The following is a 24,557-nucleotide window of genomic DNA, read 5'->3' as shown; positions in this document are numbered from 1 at the left end:
TAAAACTGTATCAAATCACATTCTTCTAAAATCAGCATAAATCTTTGAAATGTTTGCAAAATATTGTTATGATCACACACAAAATAAAGATAAAAGTTTACCAAGATCATATACATAAGAAATCCATCCATTTCATAAATAAAAATCATTACAATCATCCTGATTTTGTTGAGAAACTTACTTTGCCAATCATTTTGCCAATTATTATTCAACAAATCACCAAAAATGTAGCAACAAAAGATGGGGACCTTAGCAAAGAAGAATAGAAAACTTCGAGGAGGGGACAAGTCTAGTCTTATTTATAATATACTATAACAGATTTATTAGCACATCTGGATTCGTCCCTTTGTTTTTTAACTTAAAGTAATATTTTCTTCTGGATGCAAAGTTTAATATATAGGTATAGAAATTAATTTGAAAGAAGCAAAGTTCATGATAAAATAGTTTTTTATGTTTTGCTTACACTGAAGAAATATATTGATTCTGATTCTACTAGGAATCTTGTGTCAGAACAACATGAAAACACATGACTGATGCACAACATTTGTCAAGATAGTGTGTTCAATAGATACTACTAAAAGAAATTTAGAGGAACACTACACTGCTTATCTAAAGCGTTAAAGGCATCCAGTCTTTTAAAGGAATATAAATATCACAATGAATACAACAGTTGAAGCAATAGTGCTGAAAACTATAATAGGAGGAGAAAAATGAAAATCTACATGTGAACAAGATTTTCCCCCCCCACAAAATAGTTAATACTTAAATATATACAGACATTTTGAGAAACTAACAGCTATTGCACATCATAATACAACTAATGTGCTGAATTTTAAATTATTACAGTACAAATAATACTTGCCCTCCCTCTCTCATTAATATTCTCTTAACCATTCACTTAAAAAAAGAATATGTAAACAAACCTTCACTGAATAGGCTCTAATAATAATAGCAATATCCAAATATTTGACAGGTGTCTTATATCTTGCTATTAAACATGTTAAACTTTTTAATTTGTTTTTTTGCAAAGCCAATGCTTTTACCTGTAAAATGTGACTTCCCAAATGTGACTCAAATACGTCAGTGGCAAGGGCACTGGGGCTTCTCCTGCGCTGGGCACCTATAACTGAATAAAAAAGGGATTATGTTGCAATCTCTGCACATTTAGTCACAATGCATCCCAATTTAGGTTATTACTATTATTATTCATTAATATTGTCTACAATCTTAACATTTGAAAAATTATAATTAGGGAAAAAATATTATTCTATGAAGAACAAAGGAACCCTAATTCTCCACTTTATTTCTTTATGTGGAAGACTGTATTCAAAGGTTGTTCAGTATTCCAGACACAGGTCACTTACATATGTATCTCCATAATCAAAATCAATTTATACAAGCTCCAGAATTTACCTAACTTGATACAAAGTTGAATGATTATACTTAAGCATACATATTTTGCTATTGTTATATTGATCAGTTACAGAAGAGCAGAAGAGAAACAGAGCATCTTGAGACTATAAGCATCCTTCCTTGGTTGAGCAATATACCCACCTACGAAAAAAAATTCACAGAAAAAAAGCCTGAAGTTTTTTATTAGCTTCATTCTATCAAATGATTTTTGGGAAAAAGAATAGAACTCAGAAAATTATAACCTTGAAAAGTTAATAAAAATATATCCTATAAAACAGCTTCAACCTTTTTTTGAAGAAGTACACTTCAATGACACCACTGTCAAAAATAGTTTTAGGACTGCAGAAAATAAAAATACAGAAGAAACACAAACAATAGTACTGAGAGAAGAGAATATCTGTAGCTTTAATGTTGTAGAAAACAGCATTACTAAACTAGATAATATCTTCAGTGCAAATAGTATGGTTAATATTTAGTAAGTCAATATCAAATATTTTTATATATTAAAATAAGAAGGAATGTGTCCAGTCTTCCAAGCCAAGCCTTAAGAACATTAAATATATAGTTCTGATATGGGAAATGTCAGTCCAATGTATGTGAAATTATCAATTCCTCATTTACAATATGATCACAATAAGAATCCCTCTGCTGCTTATGGCAACACCAAAAATGTGCTAATGCATGCCACTTGTTTTTCTCCTGGTACGGATTAAATTATAAAATTTGCTTATATTTTTTAAAAAATTCTTTTGGTAAGATTGTGATTCTTATTTCTCCTGTGGCTATAATTTAAATGTTGTTTTAATAAACCTTAAAGTACAATTGAGAATGCACCATCTTTTGCTTTAATTTGGGTGAAACTCTTTATTGCAGCCTTATATTGTATTTTTAAAGATCAACTACTGCCTCTCTTGTGCAAATGAAACAAAGACATGATGGAAAGATAAGTTTTGGGAAAAATAAAATTTTCTATATTTCTTTTCTAAACAACTTCTGCTCATCAAATGCTTTATCTTCTGGCAAAGAGATATCTTACAAAAATAAAATAAAACAAAGCACAAATGCCCTTTCTTGGGCATTGCATGCCCTTTTTTTCCTAGGAAGAGAAAAAATTCTTCCAGAGTTTCTAAAGGAAGGCCTTTTTCTTAAGAGAGACAGTGGCACTGATCTTGAAAATGCCCAGTGGAACAAGTTTTCTCATAATATCTTCCCTTGGAATGCAATTGAAATGTGGGAAACTAGAAAGATGGCAGGCCACTAGAGAAATGACTATACAATGAAGGAAAGGACATATATACTGGTTTATATATATATACCACTTGGTCATCTAATGCAAAAATGTAGCACTTGGAGGTTTGCCAAAAGCTGTTCTCCTTTGAAATCATTTCTAAAGCAAATTCTCTTTCATCAAGCTGAATGAGAAATGACAGGAAAAAAATACAGAATGTCTCTGCCAAGCACTACTATAAGTCTGAAGCCTAGGCTTTAAGGAGTTGTAACAAAGTTGTGATGGTAGATTAGAAAACAATACAATGTCCTCCCTGTGCCTCAGATTTCCTCTGCTGCAAGTCCATCTGTTCTGCAGTTGGTTTGCATAAAATACATTGAAATGGCTACTGAGACTGTTTCTTAGATGCTATGGAATGCCTCCATAAACATTTGTTTCCACACATTCCTTACTTAGTTTCCTAAAATTGTTATTATTTGGGGGGGGGGCAGGAAATTAATCAAAACCATATACTGCCAAATTTACAAAGGATCAGTTGATAAGTATAAATATGTTACAATAAGGAATTGCACTAATATATCTAACAATGCTAAAGAACATACAAAAATGAACCATGTTACACTCATGTTTTGGTTTCTTGTAATGAAAGAGTCTTATGTTTCACATCATATAGTACAAATACCCATTGAGGTCAGAAAAAAAAGCTTTTCTTATTAGGCATATACATGCTGAAATGTAAAGATTATAATACTAATATATGCAGCTATACACAAAATGTATCATGAAGTAATACATTGGCAGCAGTGAAGTATCTTCCTACCTCCAGAAACAAAATTAGATATCACAAAAAAGCTTCTGTTATGCCTGTCAATATCAGCAGAGATAATCCTTTTAATACAGAACTCATATACATGTGTGGTCTTCCAATTCAATGCAGGAGAATTGTTAGTACATTAACTGGTCCTTTCTTGCCAGTGAACAGACAAAATCTTGTAAATAAGAGAGCTCAGGCTATATGCTCTCAGGCCTGCAAGAAATTGTTAGATTGGAATAAATCTTCTGTATCTCAAAGTTTACTATATCACTGGAAGAAACGTTTTTGCAAAAGCTCTTATTTTACACATAGTGAACTCAGTGAAACATTCATTACTTAATGGCAAACACAACAAAGATGTACCTCCGCCAATCTCTTCAATATCTGCTACTGAAAGCAGTAGCAGATATTTTCTGGAATCAGCCTGTGATCATTGATCAATCTTGTGAGAAGAAATTCTAGAGGAATGATTTGTAAGAGGCATTTGCATTACAGGTGCCGAAAGACATATGACATCCACTAAGAGTAAACAAGGGATATTGGTTTGGAAATGTAGCATTTTGGATATTCCTTTTAATTTCTTTGCAGGAAACACTGCACGTTTTATATCAAGCAACAAATTTCCTGCTGAAGTAATGTATTACCCTAAAACTTAGAGAAGCTGAATGCTCTAAATCCAACACTTTGTCATCTTGATTTCAGAAAGGAAAACAAGGTGATATATACAAGTGTATTTCTTGTTATTTGCTATACTTAACATAGGGTCATTTATTAACATGATAAAAGTATTTTTTTTAAAAAAGATGCCAAAAGCTTTGATTTTAGGCAACACCAAAGAGAGGTCAGCCAGTTTCCAATGCCCTGAAAATGATTCCATTCCTGTGATATTAAATATGTTTACAAAACATTATGTTAAGATATTTGAATTTTAATATCTGGAGTGAAGGATTGGACAATGAGTAAGAACACACAATTATAGCTAATCGGTTAAAGACAGCTGGCCACTACATGAAGCAACCTGAGCTGTGATTGCTTGCTATGAATGAAAAGGGGGAGTTTCCTTATTTCCCGTGTTTTTTCCTCTGTGTGCTGTGTGTGCTCTTTGTAATTTACCTCATGATGTTCCTGCTGTGTTGATTTACCTGACAATGCTCCTGTTTGCCTATCTTATTTAATATAAATATATTTATTTATATAAAACTGCAAGTTCCTGTTGGCGGTCCCTGACTCCATTTGGACGCCCACTGTCCAAATTCCCTGACACATTAGTAGGTGCAAAAAATAAAACAAAACACCAGACCTTATCACTAATGCGGAGGAAAACTGTGAAATCTCAGGGCCTGAGTCAAAGTTCTATCCAGCCAAAAGGGTGTAATTGGATCGGAGACACCGAGAAGCATCAGAGAGACAGGGCATAGAAGAGTTTTTAATGATTTTTCACCTTTAAAAATTAATTTGACTGAATCCCAGAGGAACTATTTTCTAAGCATATATAAATTTACAATATGGTTTACCTGGAAGTAAACATTTCTGAACTCAACACTACATACTTTTGATATGCAATGATCATGGAGAAGACAGAGCAAATGGGTGAGGAAAAAGAGAAGGCAAAATTACTGGCATCAACTGCAACCATTTGCTAATCCAGCTCAGGAAGAGTACATATATGAGACATACCTAACTGCCTATGAACTCCGCTCTCCTCCATCCCTACATAAATGTTTTAACTGTTTACTCCAGTCATGGAGAAATAAACTAAAACTGCAGTCGTGGAGAAATGAACTAAAACTGCGCAGCATATTACATTCAATTAAATAGAATTGCCAGAAAATAAGTTGTGTTAGTATGCAGCGGTGCTGGAAGACAACAAATGGCGTTCTTTCCTTACTTAAGATCTTTCTCCATGAACCCAAATCCCCATAATCAAGCATAAAACAAACATGGTCAAGAAAATCCTTTCTTCTGTTGGTTTGTTGAAAAAAGCTCTCAGCTCTCAGTTTAAGTTGCCTGTGGAAACTGCATATTTGCTTAGGAAAGCTTTCTCTGCTCTCATACAACAGTGTCCAGGGAAAAAGGACAGGATATTAACATCAAGTCAGAGTGCCACTATATAGCATCAGACTGCACTAGCTTGTAAAGAAAAAAGTCTAAATCTGTTGTCTTGATTTTTTTCCCTGATCCCTAAGGTTCATGTTTATGACATTTGTAACATCTGCTACAAATGCTGAGGTAAGTCAGGCACAACCTTATTACTTCCAATCTAATGCTCCATTCATCCACAGGGCTTTTGTATGCCACAAGTATGTCAAAAACAGCAGGATCTACATGAAGCAGAATACAATACATGCATTCCTGAAATATACTGCACTGTATGTTAGAGACACAATGTTATTGCCAGCAAACTTTTTTAATGTTAGTGTAAGATTTTTTTTAAAAAAAAAATATTTCTACTGAAAACCTTCATAATACTTTGGAAACTACCACCTCAGCAATTTTTAACATATCTACTTTTCCCTTGCTTAGCATGTGCGCACGCACACAGACTCACACAATAAGTCTTCTTTTGGGTCTTCATGTTCCAAAAGCAACATACATACATATTAAAAACGAAGCACCAATGTAACGGAGGTAAATTGGAGAATTTGTAAATTCATATATTAAGAGAAATAAAATTTACAAGACTAGAACAAGACAAATAATGAGCAAAGTGAACAAAGAGAATAGTCACATAACTCAGAGAATTATAGTAGATGGAATAGTCAACTTTAGCTCAAATAAGGAGTCATCTGAAAACAGGAAATAAGAAAAAGCATAGAAACGCAGCCTATGGCTGAACATCAGACATTTCTGTCCTAAGTGAAATATAAATACAGAGAAAGTCAACAAATTTCAACAAATAAGCCAAAACTTTCTTTGACTTGTGTGGCCATAATTTGTCCTTGACTCAATGAATGACAAAAATGAGTCTTGTAGCTCATTTTTAATGAGCTACAAGACTATCCATATTTCTTTCCCATTACAGGATTTGGCTTCATTTACTACAAAATATCTATATATGTTAAATTCAGATTGGACATGACTCCAAGACAGTATTTTTTGTGGATTTTCTCGATATAGATAAAATTGATTTTTAGAGATCTAGATTTTTAGAAAATGGATAGGCAAGCATGAAGTAAGTTTATTCATTTTTATCAGAACAAATATGAAGGGCTGCCTTGCTCAACTGATCATTCACATCTTCTGAGACTTAATTTTTGTTTTCTAGATAGTAATGTTTCACTTCTGCTTAAATAGAGCCAAGTTATTTGAGGGAGTGGCTATCTCTCATGCCCATTTGGATAGATGGGCAAGAGTTGGTCTACCTCAATTAAATAATGCTTTTAACAGGACCCAGGAAGATGCATTTTTTTAAATTGAAGCACTTTCTCTTTTTTTTGCAGGGGGGAGGGGAATATATGCCATCAAGTCATTGTCTATTCTTACAGACCATATGGACAAATTGATTGTCTTCATGATGATCTGTCGCTAACCTGATCGTTCAGCAACTGCAACTGAGTGTTCATTGCTACTGTAGCCAGCTCTAGTCACATTGTTGTTGATCTCCTCTTCTCTTTCCTTCCATCTGTCTCCATATTAGAGCTTTTTCCAGAGAGAGATGGGTCTTTGCATAATGGGCGTGAAGTAGGATAATTTGAGCCTGGTCATTTGTGCCTTGAATGAGTGGGTTGATTTGTTTGATGATTTATTGCTTTGTTTTTTGTTTTTTTTTACTATTGATGGTTTATTCTAAAAGGCAGAAGCAACCCACCATTTTGTCATCTTCACTGGCATTTCTAAGGTTGGTTGTTCTATTACACAAGTGCTACCAAGATGCACTGGAGCTGGGGAGCAGGTTATGTTTTAGGTAGTAGTCAGTATGACTGAACTTAGTTTCCATTTAAAGTAACTTTACTAATTCTTTCCATTACATTCATGCAGCCATTTTCCACTTCCAGTGAATGAACATGAAGATTCCCTACATTTACATTTAAAATTACTGAATGTCAACTCTCATATCAATTCACAACTTGCAGTTATGGATTTCATCAACAGCAGCTACCATGGCCAATGGTCTATGGAACGGTAATACATCAACATCTGAAAGGATAAATGTTGACATACTGATTTGGGTTTCGTAAATCCAGATAGCCACTAGATGAGAACAGAAAGAAACAGAAATCTGTTTTCTGCCATTGAGTGATTACCCAGATTTTGGCAACACGGATCTCAAATGTCTAGACTCTAGACAAAAAGTCTGTCATTCATTGGTACTTGATTTCAGTGTTGCAAAACAAGTTATGAGTTATATATAAATTTGGTGACTGCAAAGTATTTCATCTTCTTTAGTTCTGGAATATATTTATCCAAGTAGTCTAAATCTGAGGGAAGACTAAAAATTGCTAAATGAGGAGCAATGCTAACAATTGCTAACACATTAAATAAGAGCAATAGCTTTCTTATTAAGTGCAAAAGGAGAACATTTCCATCATCCAAGCCATATATTTTTAGTCAAAACTCCAAGGATTATTTCTCTTTAGCCCGCATGCTTGGATATGCTCTCTTTTAGATCCACATTTGGTAGAAACAATTAGAATGCTAAACGGTTTCACTTTATTAGACATAATACAAAGAAATGAACGCTCATATTTAGCAGCACAGTAAAGCCTTCCCTTCCCTCCTATGCAAGTAAGTACCATAAAGTAAGCTTGTTCTACTATAAGTTTCTCTTCGATGTGTATTCAATATATCTTCAGAGAAAAATTAGCAGAACATCTTGCTGGTGATGTCATTAAGCTTTTGGATCAAATAAGTCTACATTCATACATTTTGATGAACCATGAATTTTACCATAAAAGTGTTTTGGTGTACCTGTATCCTATGGTTTTTAAACTATAGTTTAATGATTTAAGGTGAAATTTGAACTGAACCCATTGTACTTTATTTAATAAACCACAGATAAGCAAACTATGACTCTATAAATTATGTCTCTATAAAATCAAACTATGACAGTGTTTCTCAATCACAGCAAGTTTAAGATGCAAATTCTGGGAGTTGATGTTCACAAAAAGGTTGCTGAGGTTGCTCAGAAACATTGACTTAGAATAAACATTACTCTATTTAAACATCCATTCTTTAGTTGGTCATTCCATAGTACCATGTACTTGAGGTGCTATTTACATTTCTCATCATAGCTTACAGAAAATGCTATATAATATAATGTAAATGCTATTTACATTTATATTTCTCATTTATCTTACAGAATTTTTCAAACATATTAATGAATTCTATGTATATATCCCTCACCATTTGTAAACAATATACATTATATATAGTCTATGTATATGTATGTGTGTATATATATATATATATATATGTAGGTCTTTGGTTATTCGGGTTTTGTCCCGCGTAAAATTGGAAGTGTCTTGGCGACATTTCGACGAAGTCTCATTCGTCATCTTCAGGCTTCAGCTTCGTGCTTCTGGGAGCAATGTGTGATTGCAGCTGTTTCTTCCTTTTTAACTACACACTCTCACTAACTACACACTCTCACTAACGTACTAACATCCAATGGATTCTAGAGAAATAAGATTACCAAACTAATCCAAAAAGAACCCCCCACTAAAATCCAAGACAGAGAACAAGAAAACGGCACAGCCCTCCTCCCATATATAAAAGGCACCACAGACAGAATCAGCAAGATCCTCCACAAACACAACATCAAGACAGCATTCTGCATAAACCGAAAAATATCCACCATCCTAAGAAACCCCAAAGACAAAATTGAGTTAGAAAATCAAGGAGTATATGAAATCCCATGCACCGCCTGCCCCACCACATACATTGGACAAACCAACAGAAGAATAAGTGCACGCATTGAAGAACATAAGAACTCAGTCAAAAAAGAGGAACCAACTACTTCCCTGGTCCAACACCTTAAAGCCACATGACATGATATTGACTTTAAAAAGACCAGAACTATCACCAAAACTGAACACTTTAACAATAGAATAATCAGAGAAGCCATCGAGATAGAAAAACGCCCACACAGCATGAACAAACGAGATGATACCTCCCACCTACCAGTCATTTGGAAACCCACCCTTATTGACAAACGAGTCCCTAACACGAGGAATGACACCAGACCCACACTTATGAAGTCCACACAGGATGTCACCACCACACATCCACCCAGAAAGCAGACCCAAACCCACGCTGATCATGAAGCACGACCAAGGACCAGAAGCCAGACCGCAGCTGCAACATTAGCCATTTCAAACCCCTCCAATCCATTCATGCAGCAGACTGACACCCACTATGAAGATGTAGCACGACCACAAAGCCAAACAACAGCTATGCAGCTCACCAGCTCAAATCCCCCTGCAGCACAAACTAGACTGAGCACAACCAAGCCCCCACCAACACAGGACACACCCCCAGCCAATCAGAGCACAGAAAAACCCCCCATCCAATCAGAGCACAGCCAAGCTCCCATCCAATCAGTTCAAACCCCCACTAGCAGTTAAAAAGAAGAAACAGCTGCGATCACACATTGCTCCCAGAAGCACGAAGCTGAAGCCTGAAGATGACGAATGAGACTTCGTCGAAACGTCGCCAAGACACTTCCAATTTTACGCGGGAGAAAACCCGAATAACCAAAGATCTACATACAAACACCCGCGAAAACCTCAGAAAACATATATATATATATACACACACATATATATATAAATTGCACACACACCCCTATCTATCTATGTATTTATTGATCTATCGATCTAGATCTAGATCTATAGATAGATGTAGATATATATAGACAGACAGACAGACAGACAGACAGACAGACAGACAGACACACACACACACACACACACAGATCCCTATGTAGAACTCTCCCTAGAGTATCTGGTTCATTTTATTCTACAGTCATGATGGGCTGTAGTTTTTTTTAGCCCATCTGGACAACAGATGTGATATTTAATAGCTATGGTTCTTCTGATTATACGGTTTTTCTGATTATACAATAGTGGACAAGTACAATAAGTTCTCTGGATGGCCTTTGGTAATATAGAGACTTCTGCAAGGTTTTCTTACAGATTTTCTCTCTGAAGCAGCACCCCTGCTCAAAAAGTGATTTAAGGTTTCACCCACACTGAGTTTGGAAGCTTTCAGCAAGGAGTATAAAATCTGCATTAGTCAAATACTAAGCTTGACAAGCCTCTACTGAGTCCATTAAAAAAAGGGAAAGTGCATGAATTTCAAGCTTGGAAGCCTCTAATTACTACATGCTTAAATTTTTAACTAGCAAGCCCTGATAAATTGCTACACTAACACTAGGGAAGATTATCTACTTGATCTTTGCTGGTGAGACTAAACTAGGAATGCTGTTCCAAGACAGCCTTCCAACTTTCAGGAAATAAATTTCAAATGTATTTCTACGAAGTATAGAAGATTCATTTAGATTAATGGAAAAAAACCATTTGACACTTTAGCTGAGAAATGATACAACACATATCCCTAAAAACAGAGGCAGAACTACAGTTATACTGTTGATTAGACCGTAACTGATTTAGCTACTTGTGACACATGGATACACCTACTTGAACACTCCTTGGAATGGAAATTATATGTAAAAATAAGGTGAATGTTTTTTACATATATCAACAGATAGTATCGATATGTATTAGAGGTCTTTGCTGTAAATAGTTGTGTCTTAGACATAATTTCTACAAAGTGGTGCCCATAGGGTACAACAAACATGACCTGTGTGGGAATTATGGGAGTTGGAGTCCAATGCATCAGAAGATTTCAGGCTAAAAAAATCAGCAGCATATTACATTTATTTGTTATCAACACCTACCTATCACTTTGGAAGAATTCTTTATAGAAAGATGTCACTCACTGCATTACATGAAGAAACCCATGTGGAATCTGTTTATATCACAAGTATATGAGAGATCAAATGCATTAATAGCAAAAGATGTACTCCTAAGCACCACTTGAATATATGTATTTTGCATTTTCAAGTTACTTTTGACTCCTGGCAACTGTTTGTAGAAGTCCCTGCAGTTTTCTTGGCAATGATTTTGGAAGTTGTTTATCACTTCCTGCTTTCACTAAGGTTGAGAGAGAGTGTGACTGGCCCAAGAGCACACAGCTGGCTTTTGTTCCTAAAGTGAGATTGGAATTCATAGTCTCCGAATTTTCAGCTCTGTGCCTTTACCTCTACACCAGAGGTGTCAAACTGGTGGCCCACAGGCTGGATGCATCATGCGCAGGCCATGCCCACCCCAGCTCTACAAAGGGAAAAATGTCATGAAATGTCATGTGATGGCAAGGTGACGCTGCAAGTTTGACACCTGTGCTCTACACCAAACTAACTCTCAATCACCACTTGTACTCAGTTAAAATGGTGGAGGCACTCAACACAGTATGCAAATAAGAGACATGGTACAGCATTTCTGTCAATTTACTGCTAAAGATTACATGTGTTCCATATGAAAATTGTTTTGCCATTTAAAGATTCATATTTAATGCAGCTTATACCATACAGGAGTAGACTTTCCATGTCAATATGAGTTTGGGCTATCTAGCTGCAAACTTCTACAGATATGAATTTTTTTAAGAAGTCCTCTGGAAATGGCCTGAGGTAATTTCAAACTTAACAGACCCTATCCCACCAGAGCTCATTACAGTAAATTTTATAACAAAGTACTCTCTACTTAATTTTCAGAGTTTAGCCAAGCATACCACAAATGCATCTACATTAAGTACAATTAATGGTATAATAAAAGCAGTGGAGGCTGTTTAACACTCAGGAACCAGCAGTAAACAGTGGCTTCATGTTCTCTAACAGTCAGTGATGTGTCAAAGTGCCAAAAGTAAGATTTCTTCTGCTTCAAAAGAAAAGGAACATTTCCTATTGAACCGAAAAGGCTGGAAATATATATTTTCTAGTTATACCAGCAGCATTGCTTATTCTAAGATATAAAATGATAAACCCCTATTCCCTTCACTAAGGAAAAAAAAAATGAAATCAGTTTCAATTTAATAAAAAGTAAAACAAAACAAATAGAAATAAACAAAGAACATGATCCTGCAGTTCAGGGTGCAATCAAAGGAAAAGGGGGTACAAAAATATTGGGCTGGATAGTCAGAGGAACCTGCACAAGGAGGGGGAAAATTACATGTATGATGATATAATCACGTAAACACCATCACATCCTGTTCAAATAGAAGCAATCCTTATTTAAGCAATTGCCTCGGATAGTGACCATCAATATACAATGATAATAAATGGTAGTAAAAAACTATTTGGGGGGGTCTGGCATCTTGAAGATACTAGAAATAAGAAAAGCTACCCCATCACCATTCTTGTGAGTTGATTTATCAAATTTTATCTCTTAACTGGGCTCTGCTTGTCTATCACCAATGCACAGGCTGATTGGCTCAGGAGAAGAAAAAGTTCAGTTCGTGTAATGGTGTACAGCCGGGGTCTCTAAACTTGGCAAGTTTAAGACTTATGGACTTCAACTCCCAGAATTTCCCAGCTACAAGTGTTAAAGTTGCCAAGTTTGGAGAGCCCTGATCTACAGTCTTTGCTGACTAACCAGCACAATGATTCTAGGGGTAGCTTGTCTGTGAAATTTCTTGTGATCCTTCCAGTTGGCTAGCCTGAAATTAATCTTTCTGGGATTTTGTAGTATTTGTTTATTTTATATACTTGTTCAACTTAGATGCTGCTGCCTAAATTGTCAGACTGACCTGGACTGAAATACAATTTTGCAGAGTGAAGTGTCATGCAGAATGTTTTTTATAAACTAGAAGAAGACTGGGAGAGCCTCATTATTTCCTAAATGTTATATTGAACCAGATCCAGAGGAATCTGTACAGATATCAAGACAAAATCAATAATTCAAACACTTTAGTGATAGTACCATAAGTGCAGCTACTTTCTCTATTACAGATTCAAAACATTTTCCTAGTGTGAGCCAAGGATTTTCTATAGCTATATAAATCTAAATAATGACCATTTGTTTAAAGAAGGCTTCTATTTTGCCATCAGGATCTAACTTGACAATGTAAGGATAGAAAAAGGGACGCATTAGGAGACAGTAAAAATGATACAAGATTGATATGACCAAAATAAAATCGCTTTGGCTAATAGACATGTTTCGTGAAATGAAAAAAATTATACATTTTTAACCTTTCAGCATGCCCCCATTTATGTATAGTAATTGACTCCACTAAAATTTTGGGAATGACCTTGAATTTGATAAAATCTTGACCAGGTCTGTGATATGCACTCCTCTGAAAACAAGGAATGAAATTTGTAAAATAATGATAGAAAGATAACTATTTGAAGTCTTCAGCTACATTCAGCATGTCTAAAGGTTCCTTTTTATTTCTATGGGAAGAACTCTAGAAATAAATTGTAACAAGTGAAGCCCCTCCAATATTTTTTCCAGATAAGCATGTCATATATAAAGAAAAAAAAAACTACTACAAGTTTACTACACATGTCAAGGGGGCTTCAAAATGTGGGAAATGACAATTCAGCATTTTTAAAATGACAAGCCATCTTTTTAATGATAATTTAGGGAATGTACATGTGCAACAAAGTAATACTTTGCCATATATAACATACATATAGCCAATGGAATAGATGCATTGTTATTCTTGCCTATGAACCTATAGATACTGTAACCTTTTTAACCATGTCATCAGTCTTGCAGAGCTAATAATTTTTTTCTCTTTATTGATCACCCTCCTCTGTTCACTGGGTATAAAATCATTATTCCACAACAGAATGTACAATCATATTTATTTTGCTAAAGAACAGAAAATTAACAAATGAAGTCACCACTACCCTATAGAGACTGTGGTTACAAGGGACTCATAAGCCTTTTCCAAAAGGTTTGAAAAGCATATTGTTTAATGAATTTTAAGTCAGTGAGACAACTGCATGCATCTATATTCATGGAATTTAGAATTTCCTGCTTGTTTACTTTTCAAATGTCCTCCTCTATAAATTAGGCACTTTTTATCATCTTAGATTGATATTAATGAGATTCTTACTTTTTAAACCTTACCACCAGTTCCCTTGGCACCATGACCTTAATGAACCCCCATACTCGTCTATACCCTCCCCTATGAATAGGCAAGTAATGGAAAAAATCCCTGGAACCATCTCTACTCACTTGGTCTATCCTTCTGGGGAATGGAGCAAGCATAAGAGGGTATCCAATTTATATTATTATTACTTGTTGTGGATGTAGATCATCTTACACCTCAGCAACATAATAATATCAATAGACCTATTTGATTGTTATGATGTGGTTCATACCTTTTTATCACATCTCTTCAAATAACAGGACTAATTTTAGGGCTGTCAAAGCAAAATAGTGCTTAATATGAAACTCCATGAATTAATAAACAGTGAAAAAGAAATTGGAATTTGTTATTTTCCTGTATGTATAATCATGAACAAAGACTAGGACCAGCAGATAAAGGATACTGTAACAGCCTGGACTTTTGTAGGTGAGAGATTGAAGCATTATGTGAGAATATATTTGTTTATAAACAGAAAGTGAAGGTTTGGAAGGATGTACCTGCCAGGAATGAAAAATATTGTCTATAAAATGAAATGAACAGTGAGAACAATTAACCATTGGAATGGCTTGCCTTTAGAAGTTATGGGTGCTCCATTACTAGAGGCTTTTAAGAAGAGACTGGACAGCCACTTGTCTTAAATGGTATAGGATCCCTTGCTTGAGCAGGGTTTTGGACTAAAAGACCTTCCAACTATTATTCTGTTATTCTGACTATCTATGGTCACTGTCTAGAATAAAATAGAAGAGAATTTTTATTGGCCAAATGTGACTGGACACACAAGAAATTTGTCTCCAGTGCATAAGCTTTTAGTGTTCATATAAGCAACATTTGAAAAATTATGATCATAATCTTCATAAAATACATTCATCATAAATCATAGACACAACACTTTGTGATAGTCATAGGATATTAAATAAGCAATCAACATAAATCATAAGTAAAGGTAAAGGTTCACTTGCACATATGTGCTAGATGTTCCCGACTCTAGGTGCTCATCTCCATTTCAAAGCTGAAGAGCCAGCACTGTCTGAAGACGTCTCCATGGTCATGTGGCCATCATGACTAAAATCCAAAGGCGCACAGAACGCTGTTACCTTCCCACCAAAGGTGATCCCTATTTTTCTACTTGCATTTTTTATGTGCTTTCTAACTGCTAGGTTGGCAGAAGCTGGGACAAGTAACGGGAGCTCATCCCATTACGTGGCACTAAGGATTTGAACCACTGAACTGAACTGCCAACCTTTTGATCAACAAGCTCAGCATCTTAGCCACTGAGCCATCGCATCCCTACATAAATCATACTAGGATACTAAATAAAACAATATAAGATGTAAGATACAAGCAACAAAGTTATAATCATAAGAAGATAAGGTAATAGGAAAGATGAGAAGAAGAACAGTAATACAGCCCTAATACTAATTTGTCCTCTCCTCCCCACCGAGTGTACTGTATTTCAAATAAATTGCTACCCTTTTGTGTTTGGCAGCAGTTTTACTGTAGTTGAGTTCTAAAGCTAATATATAAGACTAGTTAGTTGTAGATAAACAGAGATAGTGTGATGTAGTAGTGGCACTATTACACTAGAACCATGATGGCGAACCTATGGCACACATGCCACAGGTGGCATGCAGAGCCCTTTCTGCGGGCACGCAAGCTGTTGCCCAGGGCAGGTCCAAACCGCATGGGTGCACACTTCCTGCTGGCCAGTTCTCTGCTGGTCTCTGCTGTGCATGCGGAGGGAGTAGGGCACATGCGGGAGACACACATGCATGTCCAGGGGGCTTGTGGGGATGGGGAGGTCACATGTGCGGGGATGGGGAGGAGTACAGGGGGCAGTCCCCCCCCCCGCAGCCCATTTTGGGCCTAGCAGGCCTTCCTGCAGCCTCCTGGGACCAAAAACAGGCCTAGCAGGGAAGTCTGCTAGGCCCAAAACAGGGCAGGGGGTTTGCGCGTGAATGTGTGTGTGGGGAGTGCAGGGGGTTATGCATGCATGCATAGGGGGTCAGGGAGCGGGAGGGGTGTCTTGCTTGCATTGCATTATGGGTGCAGGCACACGTGTGCATTGTTGCACACGTGCACCCGCACTTCTGGCATGCAACGACAAAAAGATTAGCCATCACTGGACTAGAACTTGAAAGAGCTGAGACTGGTCCACCATAGGCCATGGACACCCAATGGATGATGTGGGACCAATCATTCTCTGTCAGCTCAACTTTCCTCATGTGATTCTTGTGGGGAAAAATGGGAGGACGGGAGATATGTATGCAAGTTTTTGTATGTATAAAAAGGAGCCTTGTGCTTTGTGTCAAAGAGAGGCTTATAAATTTAAAAAAAAAACAGATTTTAAAACTGCTATTTCTTTTTCTTAAAGTATCTTTGGTTAAAAATATGCCGTGAATAGAATGTGAAACTCACTTTTAAAAACTACTTCAGTTCATGTGGGGAAGCATATAGAAAATAGTACTGAGAAAATACATAATAAGCAGCGGGCTCATATTAAAAACCTTTTCTTCAATAAATTGTATGTTTCATACAGAGTTCCATAGCTGTAAGAAACTAATTCTTGACAAAAGCTTAGAAGGTATATCATATTATGAAGAAGATCCAAGGAAGCTGATTCAATTACTAAACATGATAGACCACCAGCAGTAATGCTGTTATTCTTGAAATGTCAATGCAAAATGAATGTAGAGATGTTGACATAAAACTTATATTTAAAAAATAGAATAAAATACAATGAGATTAGAGGAGCTGGATACAGAGATTACTTTATGATAAGCAATATTGTTCCCTGGATACCGTTATAACAGTTATACGGCAGCAGTAACAAAAGTGAGCATGTATGGAGTAGTACCAAATTATAGCATTCAGGGGAAAAAATATTTAGTCAATATTTATTACTCATTTGCAAAACACAGCAAATGCTACAGCGTCTCTATCATTTGAAAATGGTTTGGTATATTGATATTCAAGATCTTATTTAATTTTTACAGATGAAAATTATGATAAAAATTCTAATCTTTTAAATGCTTGGGATATATTTAAACACAGGCAACCAACTCTGTACATAATAAATTAACAACTGCAGATTGGTAAAAGTACCAAAAGGAAATCAACATGGTGAGCTGAATAGAAAGAAACTTTACTTTAGAAAAACAATTACTAATCTTGCCTACTGAAATATGGAACAAACATTAACATGTATCTTGACAATATGTAAATTAAAAATGAGGCAAATTAAGAAAAAAATGGAATATGTATAGTATTAGGTCTGGGGAGTCAATACAAAATGCAAACAACAACAACAACAACTCCTAACATTGAATTTATTTTTAAATCATGGACCAGCATATTTTTTTCAGGGAAATTATATACAATTAATAAAGTTGACCCTTGCTAAAGACAAATAACATATATAAAGCAAATTTATAGGTACACCCAATTCAAATAGGAAAAAATGAAATAATACATATAATTAGTGTATTAAGAAATAATATTAAAATGAATAATATAATAATATAAAAATGAATAGTATCTATATGGTAGTAGTCTGAATAGGAGTTTCCTTCCCACCAAATTCTTTTAAATGGGAAGATAAAATGATATAACATTACAAGTAACTTATGCATCTTAGGTTAATTTGTGAAAAGCATTGTTTAAAGGAGGTTAACATCTTTTGAAAGTTGACAAAAGGCAAATGGCCTTACTTTTTGGTTGGTTTGAAACCTCTTGCTGCTCCAAGCAGTTTCATTAATCAGAGCAAGTTAATTAGGCAGAGAATTATCGGAATGGACCAATTCCTTCAGAGTTTTTACAGATAACTTTCAGATGTCTCAAACCAATAAGAAAATAAGTCCAGTTGCAATGACTCAATTTTCAAACAATTTTACTTATATGACCGAGAATCTTTATTGACAGCATCAGAAGATTTCTAATACCAAAGATTCATACCTTTTATTTTATTCATAGCTTATATTTCACTCTGCCCAATAAATACCAAGGAAGAGACTATTAGTTTCTATTCTTTTCTTGGATGGTAATAAAAAAAACAGGGATAATAGATAGTTTTCATAACGGATAAAATAACACATTTTACTTTGCACCAGTGGTGAAATCTGAACTGGTTTACTACTGGTTCGCTGGCCACGCATGTGCGCTGCATACAAAACACACATTGCATGCACGCACAATGCACACCAAATGTGAATTGCGTGTGTATGCGCAGTGCGCACCAAAAGGGGGCTTGAAAAGGTAAGTAGAACAGCGCGCGCACGGGTGTGTGTGATCAGCTGTGGCACACGATCGTGGGAATCTTTTAAAAAACTTTTTAAAAGTTTTTTTACTATCAGTTCCAGTGAATAGGTAGTAAAAAATGCTTTAAAAAGATTTTAAAAAAGGTTCCGACGATCACAGTTGTGCCGCTCGATCATCGGAGCCTTTTTTTACTTTTTAAAAGCATTTTTAAGAATAGAATAGAATTCTTTATTGGCCAAGTGTGATTGGAATTTGTCCTATTTTCCCGAACCGGTAGTAAAAAAATGCCTAAAAAGTTTTTTTTAAAAAAGTTCCAATGATCAGCTGAGTGATGTGCGATCATTGGAACTTTTTGTTTTTTTACTTTTAAAAACATCTTTAACTACCGGTTCCAGAGAACCAATAGTAAAGAAGTAAAAATAAAAAAAGTTCTGAAGATCACCTGAGCAATGTGCGATCTTCTGAACTTTTTTTTTTTTTACATTTTTTTACTACTGGTTCAGTGAACCAGTAGCATTTTTTACTACCAGCTGGGCTGAACCGGTCCGAACTGGTAGCATTTCACCCCTGCTTTGCACCCAAATATTTTGCAGTGAGTGGATATTTATTTAATATATTCATAAATAAATGGGAATTAAGATAACAAAATTAGAAGTTGAGTATTTGGATAGTGAAAAACAAGCAGACTGTGAAGAGTTCCAGAAACATGTCTCAAAACTAGATTAACAGAAAAATGAGATTTATATAAGCATGTATAAAGAGATACATATTAGAACAGACAGTTCAGATATCCTATCTCAGTGATGGCTAACCTTTTCTGGACTGAGTGCTCAAGGTGCGCGTGAGCACGCATGAATGCGCACAACCAAACCCCCAAAATGCAATGCCCCCTCCCCCTTCATGGGCCCTGCCCCATGCATGTGTGGCAGACCTGAAGACTAGCTGGCTGGCGGGAGGCGCACGCGAATGCGCAGCAGAGCTGAACTGGGACGACGGCTCACGTGCTATGAGAGAGGGCACCATCATGGCCCTATCTGCATTGATAGGGTCTGAGCCAGTTGATTGCCTTACAAAAGAGACTTTCAGGATAGATAAGTCACTATAGTGGGAAATATGAATCAAGAAGAGGGCCGTGAAAATATTTACAGATTCCTCACATCCTACCCTCAAAACGACGCTATAGAGCACTGCACACCAGAACAACTAATACCTTGATGAACGTATCTTTTCTTTTATGTACACTGAGAGCATATGCACCAAGACAAATTCCTTGTGTGTCCAATCACACTTGGCCAATAAAATTCTATTCTATTCTATTCTATTCTAAACACAAGAACAGTTTTTTCCCGAAGGCCATCACTCTGCTAAACAAATAATTCCCTCAACACTGTCAAACTATTTACTAAATCTGCACTACTATTAATCTTCTCATAGTTCCCATCACCAATCTTTTTCCACTTATGATTGTATGACTGTAACTTTGTTGCTGGCAATCCTTATGATTTATATTGATATATTTACCATCAATTGTGTTGTAAATGTTGGAACTTGATGAATGTATCTTTTCTTTTATGTACACTGAGAGTATATGCACCAAGACAAATTCCTTGTGTGTCCAATCACACTTGGCCAATAAAAAATTCTATTCTATTCTATTCTATACAGTCTGACAGACAGACCACATGTTTTAAAAAGTATTTTCATGAGTTTTATTTATCCCATTCTGAAAGGATTTATTTACATTTCTTGAAAATTGATGAACAAGTTCAGTCTAGTCATCATTATACTGAAATTAGAACAAGCCTTCACTCAAGTTAGTCTGGGCAAAGGGGCAGGTTGACATCAATACAGCTACTGTATCTTTAACTAGTATCTAGGTCCTTGTGGAATAAAACAGCAAAGCAGAGAACAGACAGGATGTCATGGAACCATATGGTTGCAAAAGTAAACAGCCAAGTGTCATGTAGGGGAATCAAATGTATTTGCTTAGGGGCAGGGGTTCCAACCTGTTACAGTTGAACAGCTGTTGATTTTGGGGTTATATACCTTTGGTTAAGGGCTGCGACATAGTTAATGAAATTTTTGGCTCATTTCATTCAGTTAAAATCTTTAAAGGACTTGCTCGTAACATTAAAAAATCATTTTTTCCTGCAAATAGTATTAAGGTAACTTCATCCTTTATTTTTATATCCTTTAAAATCCAAAACTGGAAATAACCTGATGATTGTTTTCTGCTGTATCACAAGAGGAACAAAAAGAAGCCAAAAACGTTCTGGCTTCAGAAACTCACATTCATTTATATCATTACCTTTCCCAATAATTGTGCTTACAAAGGTCTTTCCAATTTGATGCCCTTCAGATGGTTTGAACTATAATTCCTTTAATCCCCAGCCTGGATGGGAGTTACAGACAAAAATCTGGAATAAATCAGGTAGGGCAAGTCTACCCATGTGAACATGTGATAAATATAGGACGGGAAAAGCTTTCTTTTTTATTTTGAAAGAAAACATACTATTTTGCATTTTTATCCACAGTTAAGAGTCCTCTTAAATTCTGACAAAAATTTTCTTTATAGATTCCTAGCCTGCTTTTCATAGCTTGAATCTGAAAACTTCTGCTTATGAACAACCTGTCCCCTATTAGTAAAAATGAAAGTTTTCAGGGCAATTTATACAAGTGGCAATTGAACAATACAAATATGAGAGCTTAATAAAAGCAGGACTCTTTTTATAAGGCAATACAAAAGAAGAATGTGGAAGCAATCCACTGTATAATTAATATAATAGAATTAGAGCACATCGTTAATAGAAATATATTAAAATCAGGCTCAAATAATATTTTGAAGAAGTTTCTGAAAAAAAGAACCTTCGGACTTAAATAGACACAAGAGTTAAATCAAACAAGCTGCACTTGAGTAAGCAAACTAGAAGACTAACTAAAACTAGAGAAAGCAATAGGAAAAATACCACTTTATTTGATACTAAAGAAGATATAATTATCTCCAGAAGGAGCTCTGTCAATTTTCTATTACACATGGACACGTAATATTTATGATTAGGTGATTTGGTCCAATATTAAGTTAGTAATTCCAAATCATACAGATACTGTGCATAAACACTAGCATTTGGAGTTGTTTTCAGAGCATGGTTGTTTGTATTGTTAAGCAAGAACTAACTCATGTTAGTTGTAGACTGAAATAGGCTGCATATTTGGGAGGGAGGGGTGGTCAAGCTTCCATTATTCCACCCAAAATTGTTTTTTTCTTTCAACTTAGCACATGGAGCAGCCAGTTCAGTGCCCTCCCTTTAGGCATCATCTAAAGAGGTTCATGGAGGGATGTCCTATCAGGTGGCATTTATCCAAACAGAAAGGATAACTCATTTAACTTGGAACAGGATATCTGAGATAAAATTACCTATTTTACTGTCAATTATTATAGGTAGTCCTCAACTTACAACCAGAATAGAATAGAATAGAATAGAATAGAATAGAATAGAATAGAATAGAATAGAATAGAATAGAATAGAATAGAATAGAATAGAATAGAATTTTTATTGGCCAAGTGTGGACACACAAGAAATTTGTCTTGGTGCATATGCTCTCAATGTACATAAAAGAAAAGATATCTTCATCACTTAATGGTGGTCATAGGGTACAAATTTAACAGTTAATGATACAACACTTAATGATAGTCATAGGCTACAAATAAGCAATCAGGAAACAATCAATATCAATATCAATATAAATCGTAAGGATTACCAGCAACAAAGTTACAGTCATACAGTCATAAGTGGAAGGAGATGGGTGATGGGAACGTTGAGAAGATTAATAGTGCAGATTTAGTAAATAGTTTGACAGTGTTGAGGGAATTATTTGTTTAGCAGAGTGATGGCGTTTGTGAAAAATCTGTTCTTGTGCCTACTTGTTCTGGTGTGCAGTGCTCTATAGCGTCGTTTTGAGGGTAGGAATTGAAACAGTTAATGTCCAGGATGTGAGGGATCTGTAAATATTTTCATGGCCCTTTTCTTGATTTGTGCAGTATACAGGGCCTCACTGGAAGGCAGGTTGGTAGCAATTATTTTTTCTGCAGTTCTAATTATTCTCTGAAGTCTGTGTCTGTCTTGTTGGGTTGCAGAACCAAACCAGACAGTTATAGAGGTGCAAATAACAGACTCAATAATGCCTCTGTAGAACTGGATCAGCAGCTCTTTGGGCAGTTTGAGCTTTCTGAGTTGGCACAGAAAGAACATTCTTTGTTGTCCTTTTTTGATGACGTTTTGATCTTAGCTGTCCATTTTAGATCTTGCAATATGGTAGAACCTAGAAATTTGAAGATTTCTACCATTGATACTGTGTTGTCTAGTATTGTGAGAGGTGGAAGTATGGAAGGGTTTTTCCTAAAGTCTACCACCATTTCTAAGTTTTGAGTGTGTTCAGTTCCAGATTGTTTCAGTCGCACCACGAGGCTAGTCGTTCGACCTCCCATTTGTATACGGATTCATCATTGTCTCGAATGAGACCGATCACTGTTGTGTCATCTGCGAACTTCAGTAGTTTAACAGATGGATCGTTGGAGATGCAGTCATTGGTATTCAAAGAGAAGTGGGGAGACCACACAGCCTTGGGGGGCTCCTGTGCTAATTGTACAGGTATCTGAGGTGATCCTGCTTAGCACAATTGAGATCAGATGGGGCGTTGGTACTTACCTGAGATGCTCCTTCTAGTTCTGTGGAGACAGTAGTCAGAGTGGGTAGAACTCCTCCATCCAGATTGGACAACTGAGTCTGATGAAGCTGTTAAGTCCCTCCCTTGCTCCCAGGGACCCCAGCTTTTGGCGAAGACTCGAAGCATTGTGGACTAGAGAAATAAACAAGATTAGTCGTAAGAAAAACACCAGACTGAGCCAGGGTGGGGCTGACTGTTGTCTCCACAGAACTAGAAGGAGCATCTCAGGTAAGTACCAACACCCCTTCTCCGTATTGGTGGAGACAGCAGTCAGAGTGGGACATACCAAAGACTAGTGTCCCTAACTATGGGAGGGGCCGGTCTGGTGAGGACCAACATCAGAAGTAAGCACCCTCTGAAGCACTCTACGGCTAAATGCTACCTCAGCCGAAGCAAATTTGTCCATTTTGTAATGTTTAATGAAGGGCGATGGCGAAGTCCAAGTAGCCAGTCTGCATATCTCCAATAATGATGCTTGAGTTGCCCAAGCAGCCAAAGTGGCTGCACTGCAAGTAGAATGTGCTGTCAGATGCGAGGGACTAGGCAGGGATCTCATCTCATAAGCTTTGGTGATCGTGTGTCTAATCCATCTTCCAATGGTTGACGAGGTCACCTTTTTCCCTAAGGAAACTGGAAGGAAGGAGACAAGCAAGGCCTCTGTCCGTCGTATTTCCGCCGTTCTCTTAATATAGATTTGCAAGACCCTACGAACGTCCAGGGAATGCTAACGGCGTTCTAACCTATGAACTGGGTGAGGACAAAATCAGGGAGAATCAGTTCCTGCATGAGATGGAAAACTGAGTTAATTTTTGGAACAAAAAAAGGGTCTAAACAGAGCACCACCCGATCCGGGTGAAACACGCAGAGATCAGTGCACACCGAAAGGGCTGCTAACTCCGAAATCCTCCTAGCAGAGGTGATAGCCACCAAAAAGGCAACTTTGCAAGTTAGCAAACGAAGACTAGCCATTCT

General features: G+C 36.3%; 1 protein-coding gene across 3 annotated transcripts in view; it reads right to left on the bottom strand.

Moving 5' to 3' along the window:
- Positions 1-24,557, bottom strand: part of NPAS3 (neuronal PAS domain protein 3) — an 805,304-nt gene that overhangs the window by 398,378 nt on the left and 382,369 nt on the right. For all 3 annotated transcript variants that reach the window (XM_058162236.1, XM_058162237.1, XM_058162238.1), the window contains one exon: positions 1,044-1,126. In XM_058162236.1, the coding sequence (XP_058018219.1) occupies positions 1,044-1,126 (83 nt within the window). The remainder of the gene's footprint in view (positions 1-1,043; positions 1,127-24,557) is intronic.

This window comes from Ahaetulla prasina, chromosome 1 (assembly GCF_028640845.1).
Source record: "Ahaetulla prasina isolate Xishuangbanna chromosome 1, ASM2864084v1, whole genome shotgun sequence".
NCBI classification, from domain to species: Eukaryota; Metazoa; Chordata; class Lepidosauria; order Squamata; family Colubridae; genus Ahaetulla; species Ahaetulla prasina.
The sequence above is the reverse complement of the archived record's forward strand: the minus strand, read 5'-3'. Positions and strand labels throughout refer to the sequence as shown.